Source organism: Ambystoma mexicanum, chromosome 4q (assembly GCF_040938575.1).
Source record: "Ambystoma mexicanum isolate Mex_15411 chromosome 4q, UKY_AmexF1_1, whole genome shotgun sequence".
Classification (NCBI taxonomy): domain Eukaryota; kingdom Metazoa; phylum Chordata; class Amphibia; order Caudata; family Ambystomatidae; genus Ambystoma; species Ambystoma mexicanum.
This window is the reverse complement of record NC_090928.1, coordinates 791,636,717-791,658,147: the sequence shown is the minus strand read 5'-3', so window position 1 is coordinate 791,658,147 and position 21,431 is coordinate 791,636,717. Positions and strand designations below refer to the sequence as shown.

At 45.6% G+C, this 21,431-nt stretch overlaps 1 protein-coding gene across 1 annotated transcript in view; it reads left to right on the top strand.

Moving 5' to 3' along the window:
• The window catches only part of LOC138467996 (bone marrow proteoglycan-like), an 85,674-nt gene that overhangs the window by 7,232 nt on the left and 57,011 nt on the right, over window positions 1-21,431 (top strand). Inside the window, exons 2-3 of the mRNA XM_069608356.1 lie at window positions 1,864-1,941; window positions 4,058-4,284. Coding sequence (XP_069464457.1) covers window positions 1,869-1,941; window positions 4,058-4,284 — 300 coding nt within the window. The 5' untranslated portion in view covers window positions 1,864-1,868. The remainder of the gene's footprint in view (window positions 1-1,863; window positions 1,942-4,057; window positions 4,285-21,431) is intronic.

Genomic DNA, 21,431 nt, shown 5'->3' with positions numbered 1-21,431 from the left:
TGGGGACTTGCACCGTCCCTGCACCGTCCTTAAATCCTGGTCAGACCAGGTGTTAAGGAAGGGACTCGCTAAGGGACCTCGGAATATGGAGGTAAGGGATTACCGGCACCAGCACCCTTACCGGTGCCAGTAATCCCTTACCTCCTACCTCATAATGAGGCCATATGTTGCTGTACATCAGCATGAAAGACATTGCTACCACTGAGGACTGTTTCTCTTCTATGTAAAACATCCTGACAACCATTTGGGCTTTGCCCAAGATTCATAAAACTATACAATTTCAATAAAGAACATCTTGGTAGGTGAAGAGGGTGCTCAGGCTAGGCAGAGGCAGGAGTGAAGGGAGACCTTGGGGTACAAATAGAGGAAGGATAGAGGGATGCTCCAATGAATTAATGAATATGGGGGTCATTACGACTTGGGCGGTGAGGGATACCGAGCACTGGTAAGGAGACCAGTGCCAGTAATCCATTACCACCCAATTCCGAGGTCCCTTAGTAGGAACCGTAAAGGACGTGTGGTCGGACCACACGTTCTTTACGGGTCCCGCTAAGGGACCAGGGCTCTAATTACGGGCCTGCTGTTAGCAGGCCCGTAATTAGCGCGTTCCCCATTCCCATTGAGCCCTATGGGGGCTCAAATAGGAATGGGGAATGGTTGGGTGAATGAGGATTAACTGGGTCCACACAGGTCGGAATGTCCCGGTAAATCCTCATTCACCCAGACCGGACACAGACCCGGGTTTGGAGGCAGCAATGGCGCAAATAGCACCATGGCTACCTCCAAACTCGGAATGAGGGCCTATAAATCTTAGAGTAAAACAATGGGTCTCATTACACAGATTACGGTGTGGGATTACCGGCACCGGTAAAGGCACCGGTGCCGGTAATCCCTTACTGCCCTACTACGAGTTCCCTTTGCTGGTCCCTACCTTAACGGCTGGTTTTACCAGCCGTTAAGGACGGGACCCGCAAAGGGACCTTGGAGGCAATTACTGTACCGCAGTTTGCGGTACCGTAATTGCCGCCTTCCCCATTCCCATTGAGCCCTATGGAGGCTCAAATGGGGAAGGGCCAATGGTGAATGGGGACTTACGGCCCCGCCAACCCTGGAATGGGGCAGTAATTCCACCATTCACCATGGCGGGATCGGTAAATTACTGGCGGCAACCATGGCGCTAATAGCACCATCGTTACCTCCTTCCGTGTAATGAGGCCCACTGTCATCCTCAACAGCATATGGAGTCTGTTGTCCTGGGCAATTGTGTATTTAAGGTCCAATTAATGGAAAACCATTCAGGAACTGCCTCTTCTCCTGGGTTGGTCTCATTCTGGATATAGGCTTATTGGTTATGACAAAGCAGTGATTTACATGCGTACATAAACCATGATCCTACAATAAAAGAACATTTAGTCAAGCTATTGAATGCATAGTAGATTTAAAAATACATTTTAAATGCAAACTGAAGTAAAATCTGCACTTTGCATACAGTGTTTCACATTTTCTACTGTAACCGAACAGGGGCATGGGGGCACGAATCGTTACGCCAAGCAAATGTGGAATTACATCGAACCACTAACCCTGACCCAAGCCTGCAAATTTGTTGAATGGTACAGAAGATTTTGGGTAACATTGTTCTGAGGCACCTGATGACAGAAACAGATATTGGTGGATTTTGAAAAGGGGTAATTTAAAGAGTATGAAGAAATAAAAGGCATCAATTACTGAAATTCGGGATGATGTTCAAATGTGTGTCTAATCTGATGAATTGCGGCATAGTGTGATATGAAATGGCGGTCTGCATATAGGCTTGGTGATTCTCTCATCTATACATCTTTGGACCTATATTCTCTTTCCCTACAGAAGACATGATGAACGCTGTCACTGTGTCAATGTTGTTGGTACTCTTCCTGGGTGCAGTTACCAGCCAGGAGGCATCTGGTAAGACATCCTCCTGCTCTGCTCATACAGACCATAAGGAAGTGCGAATAAAGAGTTAGCAATGATCAGGATATCAGAAATAATCCAACCATTTTTGTTACATAATACATAAACAAGCTTTGGCAAATACACACTATTTTGGTTGGATGAACATGTTTATCACATGGAGGGATGGCTGGATGGACAAGACGTATTGTGTGGTCGGATGGATGAAAGCATGAATGCATAGTTGGGTGATGGACCTTATTGGGGCGATGGATGTAATTGTTTCAATGTGTGGGTGTATTCGTGTGGGTTAATGGCTGGATGGGTTAATGGATGGATGTGATTGTACAAATGGATGAGTCTGATTGGATGACTAGATGGAGGAATGGATGGCTGAATGGATGCAATTGTGTAGAATGATGGATTGGTTACATTGCGTGAAAGGATTGATGTAGGTGATTTGATAGATGTTTGAGTTTGATTGACTGGATAAATGAAGATGATTATATGGGTAAAGGTAATGCTGTGAATGGAAGTTTATGTGTGATTGCGGGGCGGATATGTGCATGTTGTTGTGTTAATTGATAGGTGTGTGAACTAGCATGGATTTATGAATGATTATGTGATGTTGGAGGATTGACAGATGGAGGGTCATCAGGTGACCAGAAGGTGGCAGAGTCAAACATCGCTTAATGAAACCAGATACATATATTTCAGCTTCCTGTGAATGCAAACTGTATTCTAGAAATATATTCTGCTAATAGAACCTCACTGCCAACTTCTATGTCAAAAACAATAGCCCACTTGAAAAACAGGATGTACAGCACAAAGGCGTAACAGCTTCCACCAGAAGTGAGGCCAGCATAAAGTGGTAGCTCTCAAGCTTCCACATGTGTAATGATTGTACTATGGCATCACTTTGCTGGACCAGCCTCAAGTTTACATGGAAAGGCATTGGATTTCCATTTTTGTTACATAAACAAGCTTTGGCAAAGACACACTTTTTACGGCAGGTGAATATGTTTATCACTGGATGGAGGGATGGATGGATGGATGGACTCGAGTAATTAGGCCGGAGGAAAGCTCAGGGGCAACGCATCATAGCAACACAAATTCAGGATCCGGTCACACGCTTAGAAACTGGTCTCTGGTATTAATCGCTTTATAAAAGAACAATTATAATTGTGCGGTTGGATGGATGGAAGCATGAGTGCATAATTGGGTGATGGACCTTATTGGGGCGATGGAAGTAATTGATTTAATGTGTGGGTGTATTTGTGTGGATGAGTGGGTCAATGGATGGATGTGATTGGACAAATGGATGAGTCTGATTGGATGAATAATGGAGGAATGGATGACTGAATGGATGCCATTGTGTAGAATGAAGGATTAGTTACATTGTGTGAACACATTGATGTATGTGATTTGATAGATGTTTGAGTTTGATTGGATGTTATGTTTTGTTATGTTAAAGGATGGATAAATGAAGATGTTTAGATGGGTGAAGGTAATGCTGTGAATGGAGGAGGAGTGCATGTAATTGTGTTAATTGATAGGTGTGTGAACTAGCATGGATGTATGGATAAATGTCGATGGTGGATGATTGAGAGGTGGAGCGTCATCTGGTGCCCAGAAGGTGGCAGAGTCAAACATCTCTTAATGAAACCAGATACATATATTCCAGATTCCTGTAAATGCAAACTAGTTTGCTTCATGTTGGAACCGCTTCAATAACTGTCAGTCACTTCAGCTTCTAAAAAAAACTTAAACTAAAGGCGTAATTATATTTAAATAAACAGTAGTCGAATGTGTTACATTGCATTGAAGGGGTTGCAAAGCTTCAAATTAGGCATAGAATAAGCAGCTCTCAGCCCCTAACCCATCAGGCCAGTCCATCAATCCATTCATCTGAAGTGGCAACCTGGCACTGCCACTGTAGCAGTCCCACATCTAGGTGTTGGATTGTATTGTCATCTCTGCTACTACAGATACATGTATTTCGTTCACCATCACAGTGACGTCACAAGCAGTGCAAACAATATGAAGAGACACATACATATATAAGTGAGAGCTACTGTAGCACTTCGATATACTTAGTCCATTTTCACTCCGCCTTGTCCTCTTCTTAAAGGTGAATATCCTCCTGATGAAGAATACATGCAGGCCAACGGAGATCCACATCCAGAGAACTGCAACAATGCATACCCTAACGAAGAAGATGACATGATGCCCAATAAAGTTGCAGCATGTACGAATGACACAGAGGGAATACCTATCACACTTCCCGGATCATGCGGAGAATCCAAATCCTGCCGCTATATCGTTTACCCTTGTGGCCGCCCCTTTCCGCAAGCTCAGGTGAGTCCTGGGTAGTACTAGGGAAGGTATTTTTAGAACAGTTGTTCTGGAGTCAGGTGTTAATGTGTATTTAATTATTCAGACAATTGGGGGAAAAATTATCTGATATCCACAATAATCAAACCTTTTTAGTTGATGAGCAGTGCTGAGTTTAGGATATAGGCATGGTGACTTCACATTCCAGAAAAGTATAATACATGGGGCTCATTACGAGCAGGGCGGTGCGGGGAAAAAGTGTTGGTAGCAGAAATGCTGCCTCTTTTTGTGCTTTGCCATACTATGAGTATGGCCCTGGAGTGGGAGATTTACTTCCATCATGCTGGCGGTAATCCTCCCACATTCCTCTGAAAAATCGGCAAAATTCCACCAGCGGTAATTTCGTCAAAACCCGAAATGGAGTCCTATGGACTCCAAACTAATGGGGACTAACACAGCCACCACCACTTGTAATCTGGCATTAAATCTGCCAGACAAAGGGGTAGTAATAGTAATTCTGTTGGGCAGCATTACAGCGGATTTACAACGGGAATACCACCCAACTCATAATGAGGCCCTGTGTATTTTAATTCGTGACTGTTTGTGATCACAATCAACATTCAAAGAAAAGTGGGGTTCCTGTCAGTGATTTGAAGTTAATTAAACAGATAATTGGGACTAGCTGTGTGTGTTTCCAAATAGATATTTAATAAACAAGGTTCAATAAATTCACAAAGGAAAATATTTAAAATGGTGATGGTTACATTGGGTGATCCGATACTCACTGAAAACAAATCCGAATAATATTAATGCACAATATATGAACTGTACACAAGCCCCTAAGAGGGCAACATATTGTTGACACCACAACACCACCTTAAAGCAAAAACCAATAGAGTGATACCTTCACCAAGACCAATTGACATGTAAATGGAAACACACAAATAAGTAGGACATAAGGATAACGAATGGTTCACACAGGGCCTTAAGACCCTTTGGGTGGTACACCTAGTGCTGCATAGACATGTCAGCCCTTACAATTGAAATGTCATCAATATTAGTGATTCTGTTAGACGGGTAGCTGTTGGCAACTGACTATGCCTCCATCGCTGGCTATTATTGAACATCAAACACTATAAGCAGGTCTAAAGACTGTGCTGTCTCGCCTACTCGGGTTTCGGCTAATGTTGGCCAGAATTATGTATTAGGGCCAAACATTCATCAGGAAGCATGGAATTCTGGTTGAGATAGTAGTAGTTGCACAGACTGTAAAACGCAATATGTATCAATAAGCACGCATGGCCTGCATTGTACGTGCATGTTTGCATGAACATTGCAATATTATTTACATACACTGCACCCCAACTCCCCACTTGAAACTGTTGTATTTGCTGGGTAGGGCATTTGCTAGTTTGATATACCTGATTGCCTCAAGCATTATAAGAACACTTCCAGGCAGAAATTAGTGAGGCAACACGTCTAAGCCCACAGGTTTTCCACACCCATACCAACGTGAAGCCCAGAAAGTGCTTGCAAGTCCCACTGTAGCTTAAAGTCAACAGTGATCGCCAAGATTCATAAAATCTTATTAAATAGGTCAGTCGTGTCCTTTAGATGGTTTAAAGACTACCCCACTGCCACTCGCCGGCACTGTAAAACCAAACAAACTTCACATTTTTACGACTATGCCTGTGCTCACAGGCACAGTGTCCTTAATGACTTTCTGTGCAGAGCAACACATCAAAGATAACCATACCCTATTCAACATTCCACAACCGGACGGATTTCAAATGGGTATGATTCCCCTCTCGTGTTTCAATACAGTTTCCTCTTGCAGCAGATATTCTGGAGAAAGGGATGTGCTGCAATCACTACAGGGAGTAGTTGCAGCAGCCTTGTAAAGTAGAGCAATGCATTTTTATTCTTTGAATTTTTTTCATTCAAAATTTGATTTTAAAGTTTGTGGGTTTTTTAATTTTGTTTACCAAGTTTTATCGTAAAACAATGAAAGTATGTGCTTCATGCCCTTGGTGCTTTTCCAAGGCAATTAATGTGTTACGAAATTAATAATTGGGTTGTACAGTTATCAGAAGCAGACTTAGCACTCAGAAGCCGAATGGGCCTTTCCATGGTCTGGCCCGCTCCCTTCCCATTCTGTTTACATGAAACACGACACAGACAATCCATCCCTCCATGCGTGCAGGTAGGCACAGAGAAGATAATGAAGATAACACAGAGCAGTATCGGCTCTCTGTGCATTGTCCGGCTGAACATTTGTCAGGGCTCGTGGGGCCAATTTCAATATGATGATTGGGTCCCCCTCTTGCCTATAGTTGGGAGGTGTTATGGGGAACAGTCTGTGGCACCGTTGGGTTGTTTAAATAGTAATGGATACAAATAAATGCCGACTGCAAGGATGTAAATCTCGCAAGGAGCGGAAAAACTAAACGTCCACTGAAAAGCTTGCTACTGCTCTGTCATCAAGTCCAGAGCAGAAGCCCATGAGGTGATGGCAGTATGTAACTTGCTGCAAAGCACACAGTTAATGAACTTCAATTAGGGTGACATAACATAATAACTGTGCATGCTTTAAAACTATGTTATTTGTGGAGAATCTTCCCTCCTTTTCGCTTATCCTGATAACCAGAATACAAGAGCCATTCCAGAAATAATGTACAATGGCGTTAGAAGGCACATAATGTTTATGCAGGGTTGTCTTTCTGTTCCAATCCTTGTTTTCAAGCTGAGAGATTTCCATTCTTTGACTTCCCTGGGGCACTGCCCTGATTTCCCAATCTTTCTGTCCCATTCTGCACCCCATCCCCGCTTTCCTGATCTTGGTGTCCATTGGGGCCTCGGCTTGTTTTCCTGGCCTTTCTGTCCCCCGCACCTGTTTTCCTCCCCTACGCAGAGTGGTCAACTTTATAAAATGGCACATCAGCAGCAGTTGTGCTGCACACGATTCAGTATGGCATCATATGCAACCCTCTTCCTTGCCAAATCCTCTTTTCTGGTACTGCAAAAATTATTTGAGACATACACAGTACAACAAAATACCAACACTGTATGATGGTTAGGCATACAAGGCACCAACATATTTGATTTCTCTTCTGGGCCTGCCCCTGGATTTAAGAGACCCTGTTCAGCAAAAAATATGCAGACCCCCCTAATTTGCATGACATGATCAGAAGCTAAATCACAGAAAATAACATTACAAGCAGTGACATAAGTTTTTAATACACTTAATGTTTGCCATTCTGAAAGCAAGATTGTAGTATCAGCCTGCCAAGCTATGTGGGCCTAAAAACAATTAATTTGGTTTTAAAAAGAAAAATGCAATCTAAGGTTATCTGCATGAGCCATTATTTTACAAGACAAGCATTGTATTCCCCTCCCATTTATTAACAACCACCATGTGCACCTCTTTAGGGACAATAGCCCTTCTCCACATACCCCAGTGGTTGGGTTATTAACCTCTAATCTGTTCATTGAAATGTTTTGTTGACACAAAGCTGAACTTCAGGGTGCTGGCGTAGCAGTGGGAAAAGCACTGTTGTTCCCTGCACTTTTTACTGCTACATGAAAAATGTGAACTGGGAAGGTTTTGGAGAGCAGATGCTATGTCACTTGAGTAAATTCAGGGCGTATTCCTGTCCCAAGAATGCTGTGTCCAAGGCACAGCTCATGAAATCAGGACAGTCTTGCAAAATGCAGGATTGTTAGTCAGACTACAGACACACCCCATGGTTGAGTCCCAACCTTTATCTTCACCTGCGTTTGAGTAGCTGCCCTCTTGGTATAAGATATACAAGGAGAACTCACACAAAGGGTATTTTCCTCACCCATGTGGATCTTTTCGGCCCATTTCAATCTAACCTCATCTAAGTGGTTTTAATTGTTTCCATGTTCATGTATCAGGTGCATCCGTCATGTTATGTGTGTAGAAAGCATGCTATGTACAGTGGGGCAGCTGTAACTGTATAAGGGTGGGCTGATCGGGCACGTGCCGCCCCTCCTCGCATCACAAATATTCTCCTATTTCACTCTTGATCCTTTTTTCCCTCACACAACATCCGTTTGGGCCCACTTCTAACTCGCTCTTTGCTGTCCACTATCCCACCCTTTCCATTACTCTCCCTCCCCTTATTTTTATGCTGATTATCTTGTTCCTGGAAATCGTGGGTTTGTTAGTGGGAGGAGTGGGAGAGAGCACAATTGCTTTGTGTTTCTGTTGGTAGCTTCAGTTTGGAAATAATTGTCACTGTGTGTGAGTTTGCTTCTAGGTAGTATGGGTTGGTGGGGGTTTGGGTGCTTGAATCTATATGGGAGGTCCTGTCTGCCTGTGACGTAGGGTGGATTGACCGTGTTGCAATTGTGTGAGTTATTGGATGAGGTGTGGAGTTTTGCTGTTTGGCAGCGTAGTAGTTGTCGTAGCTCTGTGTGTGTGTCATATTCGTTTGATGTGTGCTGTTTCTGCAGGAGTATGAAGAGTTTTAGTAGGGTTAGTTAAACAAAGGGGGGGGGTCCTTGTGCCATTGTTGCATAGAATGTTTGGTGTTTAAACTGAAATCTGGTCGGCCAATCTGCTTGGTTCACATGACCTTGCAATCCCGAGCGGGACCCAGTACTTCATCGTGTTCCACTTAGTATTGAAGATGATTCTCTTAGACCATGATGTGACGTTTTTGGTCAGCAAACCAAAGGGACATGTTTTTAGTTCTTTCCTGAAGGTCAGGTGTTCCTCTATTGTGTATATTTCCCTCAGAAGTGAGTTTCAGAGTTGAGATGTTTGAAAAGGCTGTTGCACCATATTTAATTTTCCAATATTGTTTAGGTTCAAGACAAATGTCATTGTTAGAAGGCGGGGTCCTTTTGGCCTATAGATGGAGATTTGTTCTTGCTGGAATTCTGCCCTTTGGCCAGTTATTTAAAACATATCTGTTTCTTGGCTGGTAACCAGTGTAGGGATCTTAATGCTTGTGTGATGTGTGCTCTCTTGCATAATCTGAGGAGGAATCTTGCTGGTGTGCCCTGTATCTGTTGCTGTTTTTTGGTGAAGTAGTCTATCATTCCAAGGTAGATGATGTTGGCATAGTCCATTTTTGACATGAGGACAGAAATGATGGCAAGTGTTCTCTATCGGAAGGTGAGAAAGAGTATCCGCACCCTGGTTGGTGTAGCCAGCCAATCAGGTGGCGAGGAACGCAGGCTTTAACTACGGGTGAAAGCCCACGTTCCATCTCACCTGAAGGCTGGATGCCCCCACCACTATCTTCCCCCATCCTCTGTCCCTGATATTTTATTTGTTTCTCCCCCTACCATTCCCAAATGACTGTATCTTTGCGGCGGTGGCACTCCCTGCCGCTCTTTCCTCTCCACTCCTGCAGGCCCCCATAGAAAGGGAAGAGCCCCACTTTCCTTTCCATGGTCGCCATCTTGGAAAAGGATTTTCCTTCGTACAATGGGATGCCACATGCATCCTGTTGTAGGAAGGAAAATCCTTTTTTTTAGCAACCAGGGTTACCGCTTTGGCGACCCGGAGTGCTAATAGCCTTAATTAGGCTTTGCTCAGCCGATAACTTGGGTCCTGCGGACTGTTACCCCCGTTCCAGCCCTTGGACCAAGGGATTAACGCCATATTAGCCTCTTGATGGTATGTACATGGAAGAAGCATTTCTTCACTACTGCATTGTCTTGGGGTTCCAGAGTTATGTCATTCTCCATCAGCATTCTGTGATTTGTAACTACTATGAATGCTTTCAGCCTGTTTCCCTTTTCAGGAGGCCATTGTATATGCTGTTGTACGCAGATCATAATTTCAGTTTTGTCTGAGTTGTGTTTAAGGCTGTTGCTGCTCATCCATGCGTTGAATTGTGGAAGGTAGTTGACAAGGGCTTGGTCTATGTCCTTGCTGGTATTGATTTTTTAGGTGATTTGTGTGTCATCTGCATAGTTATAGCATATGAGTGCATGTCCTTTGATGAGGTTCATGAGTGGTGTCATGTAAATGTTGAAGAGTAGGGTTGAGAGGGATGAGCCTTATGAATGGGTGCGTATGATGTTGACCTGAAGGGTGGTAGCCAGGTGATTTTGTTCTTCTTGTTAGGAAGGATGATATCCACTGTAGTGTGGTGTTGCTTATTCCTACTTCTTGTGGGGCCCATTTGGTGGCCTTGAAATGTGAAGTCTTGTAACTGCTCTAACTTAAACTCAATCATGTGCAAAGTAAAATGCTGCCTAGACTTGCCTGAACTGGGGCACGGATGTAACCCTGCCATACACCACAATTGATTCCAAAACGATTATTGAGCACATTTAACATCGACCGACAGAACAGACGTAACTTTATATTCACATTCATCATTTCAAATAGTGGGAATGCCTTCCCTATCTGGGTCATGTTTAATCCTAATATAAAACTGTCCATTGCAGACAAACATACAGCTGTGAACACACAAGTTTGGAAAGCATCTAAATGAAAGGGTAATTTGGATCAGGTTTCTTGCAATAGAATATCAAACAAATTGGTATACTTTAACAAATCAGGATCCCATTCACATTGTACAAAGCCTACCACATTCCAAGACACACATTTGACTATTTCAATGTAATGTAGAGGTTGCAGTTAACACGCCCCTTTGTATATACCGAAGGTGAGAATTGATTCTTGAAATGCAAAGGTGGGACATAACTTTGAAAAATGATCTCGAGGGATCACCTTTCTCCACTCTTGGCACATGCTTGAGTTTTGTAAACTGTTCTCAAAATGTCTTCCTCTTTTAAACCAAAACCATTCAGTAAACCGGACAGCAGAATGGAGAGGAGATGATGATGATGAGATTTCAACATGGAATATCCGGATCCCTTCTGCTTGTGCAAGTCTGCCTCTCTCATAGTCTTAATTTGAGTAAAATCCTTGAATGTAAGACTAGCTATGTCCTTCTGTTTGTCTAACACATTATGGGCTAAGGATATTTCCAGGGATTGTTTTTCTATTTTCAACACCTTTGACTCTATCTTACACCAACTCTCCATTATATTCTTTATGACACGTCAAATAAACTCAGCATGTTCTCACTATAGCTTTTAAGTGGTCACTCAAGGGAAAAGCTACAATAATGTATACTGGGCTATAGGTTTACATTGGTGAACAGTAACCTGCGTGTTATCCAAGACATGCATTGGGCCTCATTATACGGTAGGCGGTAGGGATTTAACGTTACCGGTAATGGAATACCGGTAACATTAAATCCCCATGCCAATTACGACCCGGCTCACCGCTATTAGCGGCACCACTAAGTACGGTGCCACTAATAGCGGCCAGCCCGCGTGCGCGCGACCCTCCATCCCGTAAATAACGCCATGCCGCTAGTAGCACACCATCACAAGCCAAGCGGACATGCCAATAGCGGCATGGTAAAGCCCCCAAAATCCCTTACCGCCATGGCGCTAATACCGGCATCGCGAACCACCCGTTAAGAGAACGGAGCAGTGTTCCCACCTGCCACAGGTGGACACAATCAGCATAGGTGGAGGCAATGGAGACTGTGGCAGCACAAAAGGAGCACACCACACCCCTTCACACACCCCTTCCCACACCAAGATGGTCCCAATACTAGCAGCATTACATGGGCTGGAGGACATGATTGCAGTGCAGCAGCAACAACAACAGGCAGCACAGAGGAGACGCAGGAGGAGTAGGAGGAGGAGGGCAAGACAGGCACAGCAAGCACCACCACGGCACCTAGTCATACCACAGAGGCAGCCACCAATCCCCAGGATCAGAGCCAGTCCATTTAACCTAACCCCTGAGCAGATACACACCCTGTACCGTCTGGACCGGGATACCATCACCAGCATCGTGGACATAATACATGATGACATTATGAGCCTCATAGACATCAGAACCGCCATCCCCCCTCTACTAAAGGTGGTGACCGTGCTCCACTTCCTGGCCAGAGGCACCTAGCAGCATACAGTGGGGCACATGCATGGCATCTCACAACCAGTATTCTCACGCACGCTGAACCAGGTACTCAATGCCCTCCTGAGGCATGCACCTGAACACATATTCATGCCACGGACTGCCCTGGAGATTGCAAACACCAAAGTTGGCTTCTATTCATCGGCAGGCATCCCAAGTTGCATTGGGGCCATCGACTGTACCCATGTGGAATTGGTGGTCCCACATCACAATGAAGTTGTCTACCGAAACAGGAAGCAATTCCACTCCATCAATGTCCAACTGGTATGTGACGCCAACAAGATAATCACACATTGTGGTGCCCGATTTCCCGGATCAACCCATGATTCCATGGTCCTGCGGAACTCAACCATCCCACGCTACATGGAGCGACAAGCCGGACAACGTTTGTGGCTACTTGGTGAATAGCAGGGCAAGCACTTGGTAGTGTGATTGGGGGGGAGAGATACATACTCCAACTGGGTGTGATTGGGGGGGGAGATACATACTCCAACTGGGTGTGATTGGGGGGATACATACTCCAAATGGGTGTAATGGGGGGGAGATACACACTCCAAATGGGTGTAATTGGTGGGGGGGGGAGATACATACTCCAACTGGGTGTGATTGGGGGGGAGATACATACTCCAACTGGGTGTAGCTTGTCGTCCTTAGGACAAATGCACATACAGATGTACGCCAATGTCCATCTGGGAAGGCCGCAATCTACCTGAGATGAACCGACATGCAAGTATAAGCTACACAACATAGCGAAAAATCTAGGTCTAGAAACATTAAACATCCATCCACATCCACATTGCACAACATTCAACACCACAAAATACACAAATCTCCTACATGCCGTCAAGACAGTCATACAGAATCAGCGCTGCACAACCACAATAATGCAATGTGCCCTTGAGTGCATGCAAAGGGATCACCCCTACCCATAGCATTGTACCACACACCTATAGCACCACTGAAGTGATGCCTCTCAGCATGGCAACATAAATGTTTGAATGGCAGTACACTAGCAGTGTGGTACCAATTCTGCCTGGGCCCAGGGACACGTAAAACCGGGTCTCACCCAGGACATGTCAATTACGTTAGGAGGCATTAATGGGGCATGTTCACTTGCAGGGTCGAGCTCAACTTTGCACATTGCAGTCACACAGATCGACAGCATGCATGCTGTTAATTGTGGACTTCAATCACAAATCAAAGTCAATTTGTGTAATATAAACAGGCCGCTCTCGAGGTGAACAGTAACCAGACCCCATTCGTCCCCTCATACAGGTGATGCCGGCTATCCCCTGAAGAGGTGGCTGCTTACCCCTGTACAGAACCCACAGAACAGGCACGAAGAGGACTACAATCGTGCACATACCTGTACCCGCGTCGGGATCGAGCAGACTTTTGGCCTTTTGAAAACACGGTTTAGGTGCATTAGCAGGTCTGGTGGTGCTCTCCTGTATGGCCATGAGAAGGTGGCCAAGATCACCATGGCATGTGTCATGCTGCACAATATGTGTATCAGACGGAATGTGCCACTGCCCCCTGATGTAGAAATAGAAGCACCTGATGAGGATGATGATGGTGATGAGGACGGAGTTGACGGGGATGCAGGTCATGCAAGATGGGATGGCCAGGAGGGACGTGCTGTGAGACAGCATCTGATCAACCAAATATTCTGAGTTACATTTTTTCTTTTTGTAGGAATGGATATGGGTAGTAATGCACTGGTGTCTGTTTGGAAGCGTACAATGGACCCTGTCGCCAATAAAGTAAACGTACACAGTGAAGAAGTGCAAGCCTGTGTATGGATCAAATACCAGTGTATTAAGAAATGTAAAGATGCAAAAGTGCATGTCCCCAAACATCCCACCACCCTTCCCCCACCCCCACAACAGCCCAAAACACCCTTCCCCCCACCCCCCACAACAGCCAAAAACACCCTTGCCCCCACCCCCCACAACACCCCAAATACACCCTTCCCCCCACCACCCACAACAGCCCAAAAACACCCTTCCCCCCACCCCCCACAACAGCCCAAAAACACCCTTCCCCCCACCCCCCACAACAGCCCAAATACACCCTTCCTCCCACCCCCCCACAACAGCCCAAAAACACCCTTCCGCCCACCCCCACAACAGTTCCTTATGTGTCTGGCACAATGTTGTCCAGCTATACACGTGGAAGCTTGACCATGCAGTCCCTATTTGCCATTGCCACCACCAGCATTAGGAGGCTGGCTAGACGTGAGCCTTGTGGTGCGTGAGGAGCGGCGGAGGGGGCTTGTCTGCCTCAAACTGGCGGATGAGGAAGTGGCTGACTGTCCTGGTGGTGGTGGTGGTGGGAACTGGCAGTCCATTGCGTCCGCTATCCATGTGAGGACCTCCCTAAATTGGACAATCTCCCCACACAGCCTGTTGGTGCAGGCCTTCATCGCCTCCCTGGAGTGCCTGGCTCTCTTTGTAATCTCCACCCTGAGACGGGCAGCCTCCTCCACATGCTGCCCAACCAGCACAGTTATGTCCTCTTGCCGCTGGCTGATTCTGGCCAGGTCAAGGGCACTGTTGCGTTCCGGTGGTGTGGCTGCTGCGCCTTCTGATGCAACCAGGACAACAGGTGAAGCCACCGGTGGGCTACTGAAACCTCCCATGTTGTCCTTGCCAGGGACACTGGACCCAGGTGTCTGCTGTGGTGATGCCTCGGGGGTGGCAGGGGGGGGTTGGGGTGTGCATCTCCATGTAGAAATCTGTCGTATCCGCCACATCTGAGAGTGGTGCAGTGGCTGCCACCTCTCCTGTGGAACTAGTTGCAGCTGAGGGTGGGCACTCCGTGGCTGGGATCTGTGGTGGTGGGTTCACCTCAGGAGGTGGGGCAGTTGTTGGTGGTGTGGACAGTTGCATCTTGGCAGTGGCGCTCCACCGATGTTTGCCACTCTGCATGTGGACTCTTCTACCTTTGCCCCTTGATGTCGTGGGGGTGTCCTCTGTGTCCTGTGCCCTTGATTTTTTACTCGCAGGGGGTGCCTGAGATGCAGTGCCAGTATCCTCACTGTCTGTATGTGAGCCTGTCGGGGACAAAGAAGGGGATGGCATTGGTTACGGTTCTATGTACTTAATGCAGTATACGTCAATAATGCAGTTGTGGGCATTTGGACTTCATTGGTAAGGATGCAGGTGATGTGTCAGTTCAGTGGCTCATCCATACATGGTTGTATGTGGCACCTGTCTCTGGTGATGTGTGCATGTGTGTGTGTTTGGGTTTGACACTAACATGCCCTGGTTGTATGCATCTGTTAATGTTTGGGCATCCATGAGGTGATTCTGGGCTCACATTTGGGGGGACCTTAAGATTCACAGTGCATACTTTCATGTGCACACTCACCTCCATCTGAAGTGGTTGCCACGCCATGCTCCATTGTCCCGACTCCCTCTAATGATTCCGCTCCAATGGGGTTGGCGCAGGTCTCTTCCCACTCCTTTAATTTAATCGGCGAATCAGATCCACCTGCTGTGGCAATGTTGTGGTTCGCAGACAGGATGCTTCTGACCCGGAGGCGGAGATCATCCCATCGCTTCTGCACTCACGCACATTGCAGGTGGTGGTGCCCACAGTACTCACTTTCAAGGCAACCTCTGCCCAGATTGCCTTCTTTCGGATAAGGGTCTCCCGACGCATGTCGCTCACAAAGACCACGGCGGCATTAGCAGCAAGGGTCTGTGTGAGCATTATTAGCTCCTCCGTGGGCAACTTTTCCTTGTGCTGCCAGTCAGTGGTTTTTTTAACAGCCTTAGGTATGTTGAGGGTGTCCCTGTGGATTTCCAATTGCAAACTACTCAAAACAGGTCCAGGGGGCAGAGGATGGCAATGGATTGTGTTTTTAAAGATGGCCGCAGTTCTCCTTCCCGTTCCTGTGCGATGACGCTATTTCCGGTTCTGCAATTTAACGGTCACCGCTAATAGCGGTGACCGCTATTTGCATGTAGCTTGAGGGCGGAGGTGCTATCTGCACTTTCGTCGATGCCGGTAAGGGACTTTTTGGGACTTTAGCGGCATGGCGGTAGGGTCATTACCGCCATGGCGCTATGCTCGTGTCCGCGTACTCGTAATGGTACGCTATAAGCGCCCTCTTGCATGGGCGGACAGGTTAATAGCGCGATGCCGGTAATTTGCGATTTTTACCGCACAACGTGTAATGAGGCCCATTATGTTTTTCACTGTTTATATGCAAGCCACCATTAGTATTCTTTAGAGAATTCTGGGCAGAACACATACTTCCAATTGCATTTGTAATGACTAAAGCAGCTAATAACTGGGTTGCAACCCTTACAATCTCATCTTCACCAGTGCATATAGTTTGATCTATGCATACCTTATATGCCTCCAAAGTCGGAGATAGAAGTTGAAAAGAATGTTAATCCTCTATAGTGGCAGCCAACTTCCCCTCGATCATTGAGCACACTTTATCAGATAAATATTTTAAAGAGCCCTTTTACGCAGGTTCTTGAGTCTTTTGTGCCTGTATCTTCTGCTGGTGGTGAGCCATTTGCCTTTTCATTCTATTGCACCAATTATGGTGTAGGTTCCATCCAAATCCTATTCCTTGCGCAATATCCCACTCCTACAATGTCCTTCGCTAGAATGCTATGTTCTTTGCCAATTTCCCATGTAAGAATGTAAGTTATGGAAATGATTACCCAGCTAGTAGATGTTAATCTTCTAAGTCGCATTCAAATTTGAAAGGTTGAATAGTGGAGATGAGTCGAGACAAGGCTGCGAGGAGAGAAATGACAAAAACAATGCCAAAGAAACAGAAAACCAAAATATGAAGTCACCCTTTCGCCCAATCAGCAATTGTGCACGATAAAGCTCCAAGTTGCCATTCAATGAACATCGAATGAGCCTCAGATCTGATGCATACAAACATCTGAGGTATCCTTTACCCATGGGGCTAGTACCATAGCATAGCATGAGTACTAGGTAACACCTATTTGAACTACATGAACTGCTGGCCCTTGCCTGGGCATGATACAGTGCTGATTCACCAGGGAGACATTCTGAAAACAAATCCCCTGATGAGTTCTCCAGGTTCTGATTAATTTGTTGTAAACTCAATAGCTTCCACTTTCAAAACTGTGTACATTTGGTCCAGTATCCAAACAAAGTGCTCACACAAACCTTTCAATTGACGATTCCTACTGCGCCCTCCTGGATCCTAGAGCTCTGCAGTTTCCTCCACCAACTACTTTGTGGTGTCCTCAACGGCCTCCATTGCAGGAACTGCCTGCCCTTGCCTGGACTTTATGTAGCATGGAAAAGTCAGGACGAAGGTCTAAACAAGGGTTCCATGTCATCCATGTCATTTCATTGTGGGATTTTTTTTGCAGGTTTTTTACCGCATATTTCTTTACGAAAAAACTCATAGAATTTTTAATTTTTTAATTTTTGGGGGGTTTACCCCCAAAAACCTCATCCCCTTTATTTATTTTTTATATTCCTGTTCACCCACAACCAATTTATATATTTTTCTAACCCCCCCCCAAAATGTGATGAGTTTTTTCGGCAAAAAATTCATTGTAAACAACCCCACGAGAAAACATCCCGCAATGAAAGGACATCATACATGAACAAGGATCCCGCAGAAATCTCTGCGGTCCTAGCACCTGTGTTGCAAATTACCAAGCCTAACATTGATACTTAAGGAAGAGGTTTTGAAGTAAGGCTTCTGTTGAAGTCTACTGGGTCGTAGAGCACTCCAGCTTCCTACGCCAACTACTGAATTGCAAACTCGACAGCCTTCATTTTAGAAACTGTCCTGGCCTCAGCATCATTCTGAAACCAAAGTTTTGGAGCGGCCTCAACACCATGTAAGGGGATGGAAGGGAGAGAAGTAAGGGCAGAATTAATATTTGTGTGTTCTGTAAGAGTGGGGTTTGAGATGTGTTGGTCTTCTGGGAGAAACAACCAGGAATTCTGGCCCCTTCAGCAATAACTTGATATATGCTTGACAAACACTATCTGTTGTGTGAAAGTTGTTGCCCTGATTGGTAACCGTCCCAGGAGGCTCACTGAGTGCAGCACCTGAGCAAGTTATATCCAGGTTTAATATGGCTCGCAGCCAGCCCCAAAAATATCACAAAGGTGAACTGAGTGCCTGTATTTTCATATCTCATGAACTCTTTACTTGGAACCAAATGTTCATGCCTACTGTGTCCGTTAGTACTTTGCTTATTGCAACGAGTAGATTCTCCAGACTATCCTTACCCTTCATCTGCCAATTACCAGATTCTTGTTGCACATGTTGTGCAATGCATCTGGTTGAGAGCGAGAGAGAAAAAACGAATGTTTGTGTGCAATGGAAAGAGATGGAGAGAGAGACAAAAATAGAGAGAGAGAGAGAGAGAGAGAGAGAGAGAAGGGAGGAGAGAGAAAGAGAGAGCGAGCTATAGCGAGAGAAAGTTAGAGATGAAGAAACAGTTTGACATTTGACCATGGCAAACTAAGAACGTGAAATTAGAGTTGTCCTTAGAGGCCAGTTGCGAAGAACAGGCCATGTTTTTTTGCCTTGTTAGGCCTTTTTCAAGATTTGCTATGTCTTTTAATATTTTGTAATGTTTTTCAAAACTTGTCATACCTTTTCATGCTTTGATATTGACATGTTAAAATGTGCAGAAGAACCTGCCTGTCAAGATTTCAATTGACTGCTCCCTTCACTATCACACACACATTCTCCATTCCCACTCACAACACACATAACGACTAAGCCCCCACACATGGGAATTGAACACTGAATTGCACAGCTCTCCCAACCGACATCAAACATCTCAACACAACAGTTACAATGCCCCCTCTGCTGCATCAAACCTGCACTGTTCCGATGTCTGCAACTGTTAGCCACGTTATGGAGGTACCATCATCGAAATGAGGCAAAATGCTTTGAACCAAGCTTTTGATTCATGATGGTCCATTGATCTGGAATCTGGGTGTTTTCATATTGGACATTTGAATCATCATGTACTCATAGTGGTCCTGAATCATGTTGTGCTCATTTAAAGACTCTGAATCATCGCATGCACATGCTGGACTCTTGCATCATAATGTGCTTAGTACTGACTTTGAATCATGGCGTGTTCATTCCAACTGTTTGTTTGCTCCTGGTCACTGATTTCCATTGGCGTTTTATCTACTCACCTTACTCACTGATTCTCAGTCTTCTCCCCCTCTCCCTGCCTGTACCTTCTCTTCTCCCCCCCCATCAGAAACGTTGTCAGGCCTAGTGTGGTAGTTATTGTCTGTTCCTCCCCCCCCACACATTTTTCCCTCATTTATTGTCAATGCCTGTGCACTATCAGAAAAGTCATCAAGCCAGCCTAGTACGGTAGTATTGTTTGTGTTCCCCCCCCCGCTTTTTCCCTCATTTATTGTCAATGGCCTGCACTATAAGAAACGTTGTCAGGCCTAGTATGGTAGTATTGTTTGTTCCTCTCCGCACCCCCCCTTTCTCCCTCATTTATTGTCAATGCTCTTGTCTATGTCATCAGGCCTAGTATGATAGCCAATTACTCATTCTTATTGTCTCAAGGCCTTATAAGAATGTAATTGTATTTTCCCCTGCTCCCTCCCCTGCCTTGAAGCGCTTTGAAACTCATTGTGTATAGGCGCTATATAAATAAACTATCATATCATATCTACAACGAGTAAGAAAACATTAATAATAACAGACACTAAATATGATCTCCTCCATCAAGAAATGTAAGACTATTTCTCTGCAACAATTATTTTTTCTGGTCACAACAAAAAAAGGGCACAGTAACTAGCAGCCACTAAATATAATCTCCCCCACCTACCAAGGAATAGAAAATGTTTTTTATGGTACTAGTAAATAGGTATGTCCATTGAAAGACAACACACTCAGTTAAGAATGCTGAATATATTCTTCTCCTGAATATCAAGGAATATAAAACATGTTTTTCTTTTATTAATTTTTATTGGCATTTCAAGTTTTGAACAATCACAGTAACAATCACCTTCATAACTGCCCTCCCTCCTCGTCCCTCCCGAGTCCTCCTCCAACCATGGATCGCAACACTAAGGGTTTCCTGTCCCGTCCTAAAACATTTTTTATCTACAATTGGTATTTGGTATGGCCACTAAAATGGTGTATTCGCTAACATCCATTGGGCCTCATTACGACCCTGGCGGAAAGTGACTGACCGGACCGCAACAGCGTAAATAGCGTTTCCGCCATTGCACGAAGGAGCAAAGTGCGGCCAATCACGACCCATCGGGCACGAGCATTACGCCATGGCGGAATCCGAAAGGCTGCGATGGCGGAAATGACCCCAAAACGGCCCTTACCGCCGCCGTACGCTGCACCAGGTGCAATACCGCCACCCATCTTAGCGGTCACCGTAATGAGCGGTCACCGTAACGAGCGTGCACCGCAAATTACGGCCACCGTAAATATACGGAAACGGAAGTAAAAGCATGTGGCCGGAACGGGAAACAGCACGCCGCACAACTATAAAATCCGAATCCCAACACAACCATAAAAAATCCGACCCTGACACACATCCCAACCCGTTAGCAACCCCAGTTAAAAAAATAAATATGGGAAAGGTAGCCAAGAAAGCGTGTGACCGCAAGCGGCAGGTACACTTCTCCCGAGAGGAACTGACCGTGCTCACCGAGACCCTCCAGGAAAATTCCGCCGTCGTCTTCTCCAGTCAAATGACCAGGACGGCCCTTGCCAACAAGAAGGCCATATGGGCCCTGGTGGCACAGCGCGTAAGTGCGGTGGGGACAACACCCCGCACGCCACAGCAATGTCGCAAGCGGTGGGACGACCTGCGGATCCGCGTACGCAGCATACTTTCTGCGAACAGGAACATCGCCACAGCTACCGGGGGGGGTTCAGAGTCGCCCATCAAGTTGACCCCCTGGGAGGAAATCTGCGCCTCCACCATAGGAATGGAGAGCATAGAGGGAGTCGGAGGGATGGAGAAAGGAGTGCCGACATCCGGAGAATCAGGTAGGTTGGCCAAGAGAAACAATGCGAAATCCACAAACCACGAACATGTGCAGTACCATGTGACCCCATAGTGCAATACATACTTTGCCCTGACAGCGCCCTCTAAAAGTCAGAATGAACAAACAAATCAATCAAGAAGCCATAAACAACCCCTACATGTGCAGCATG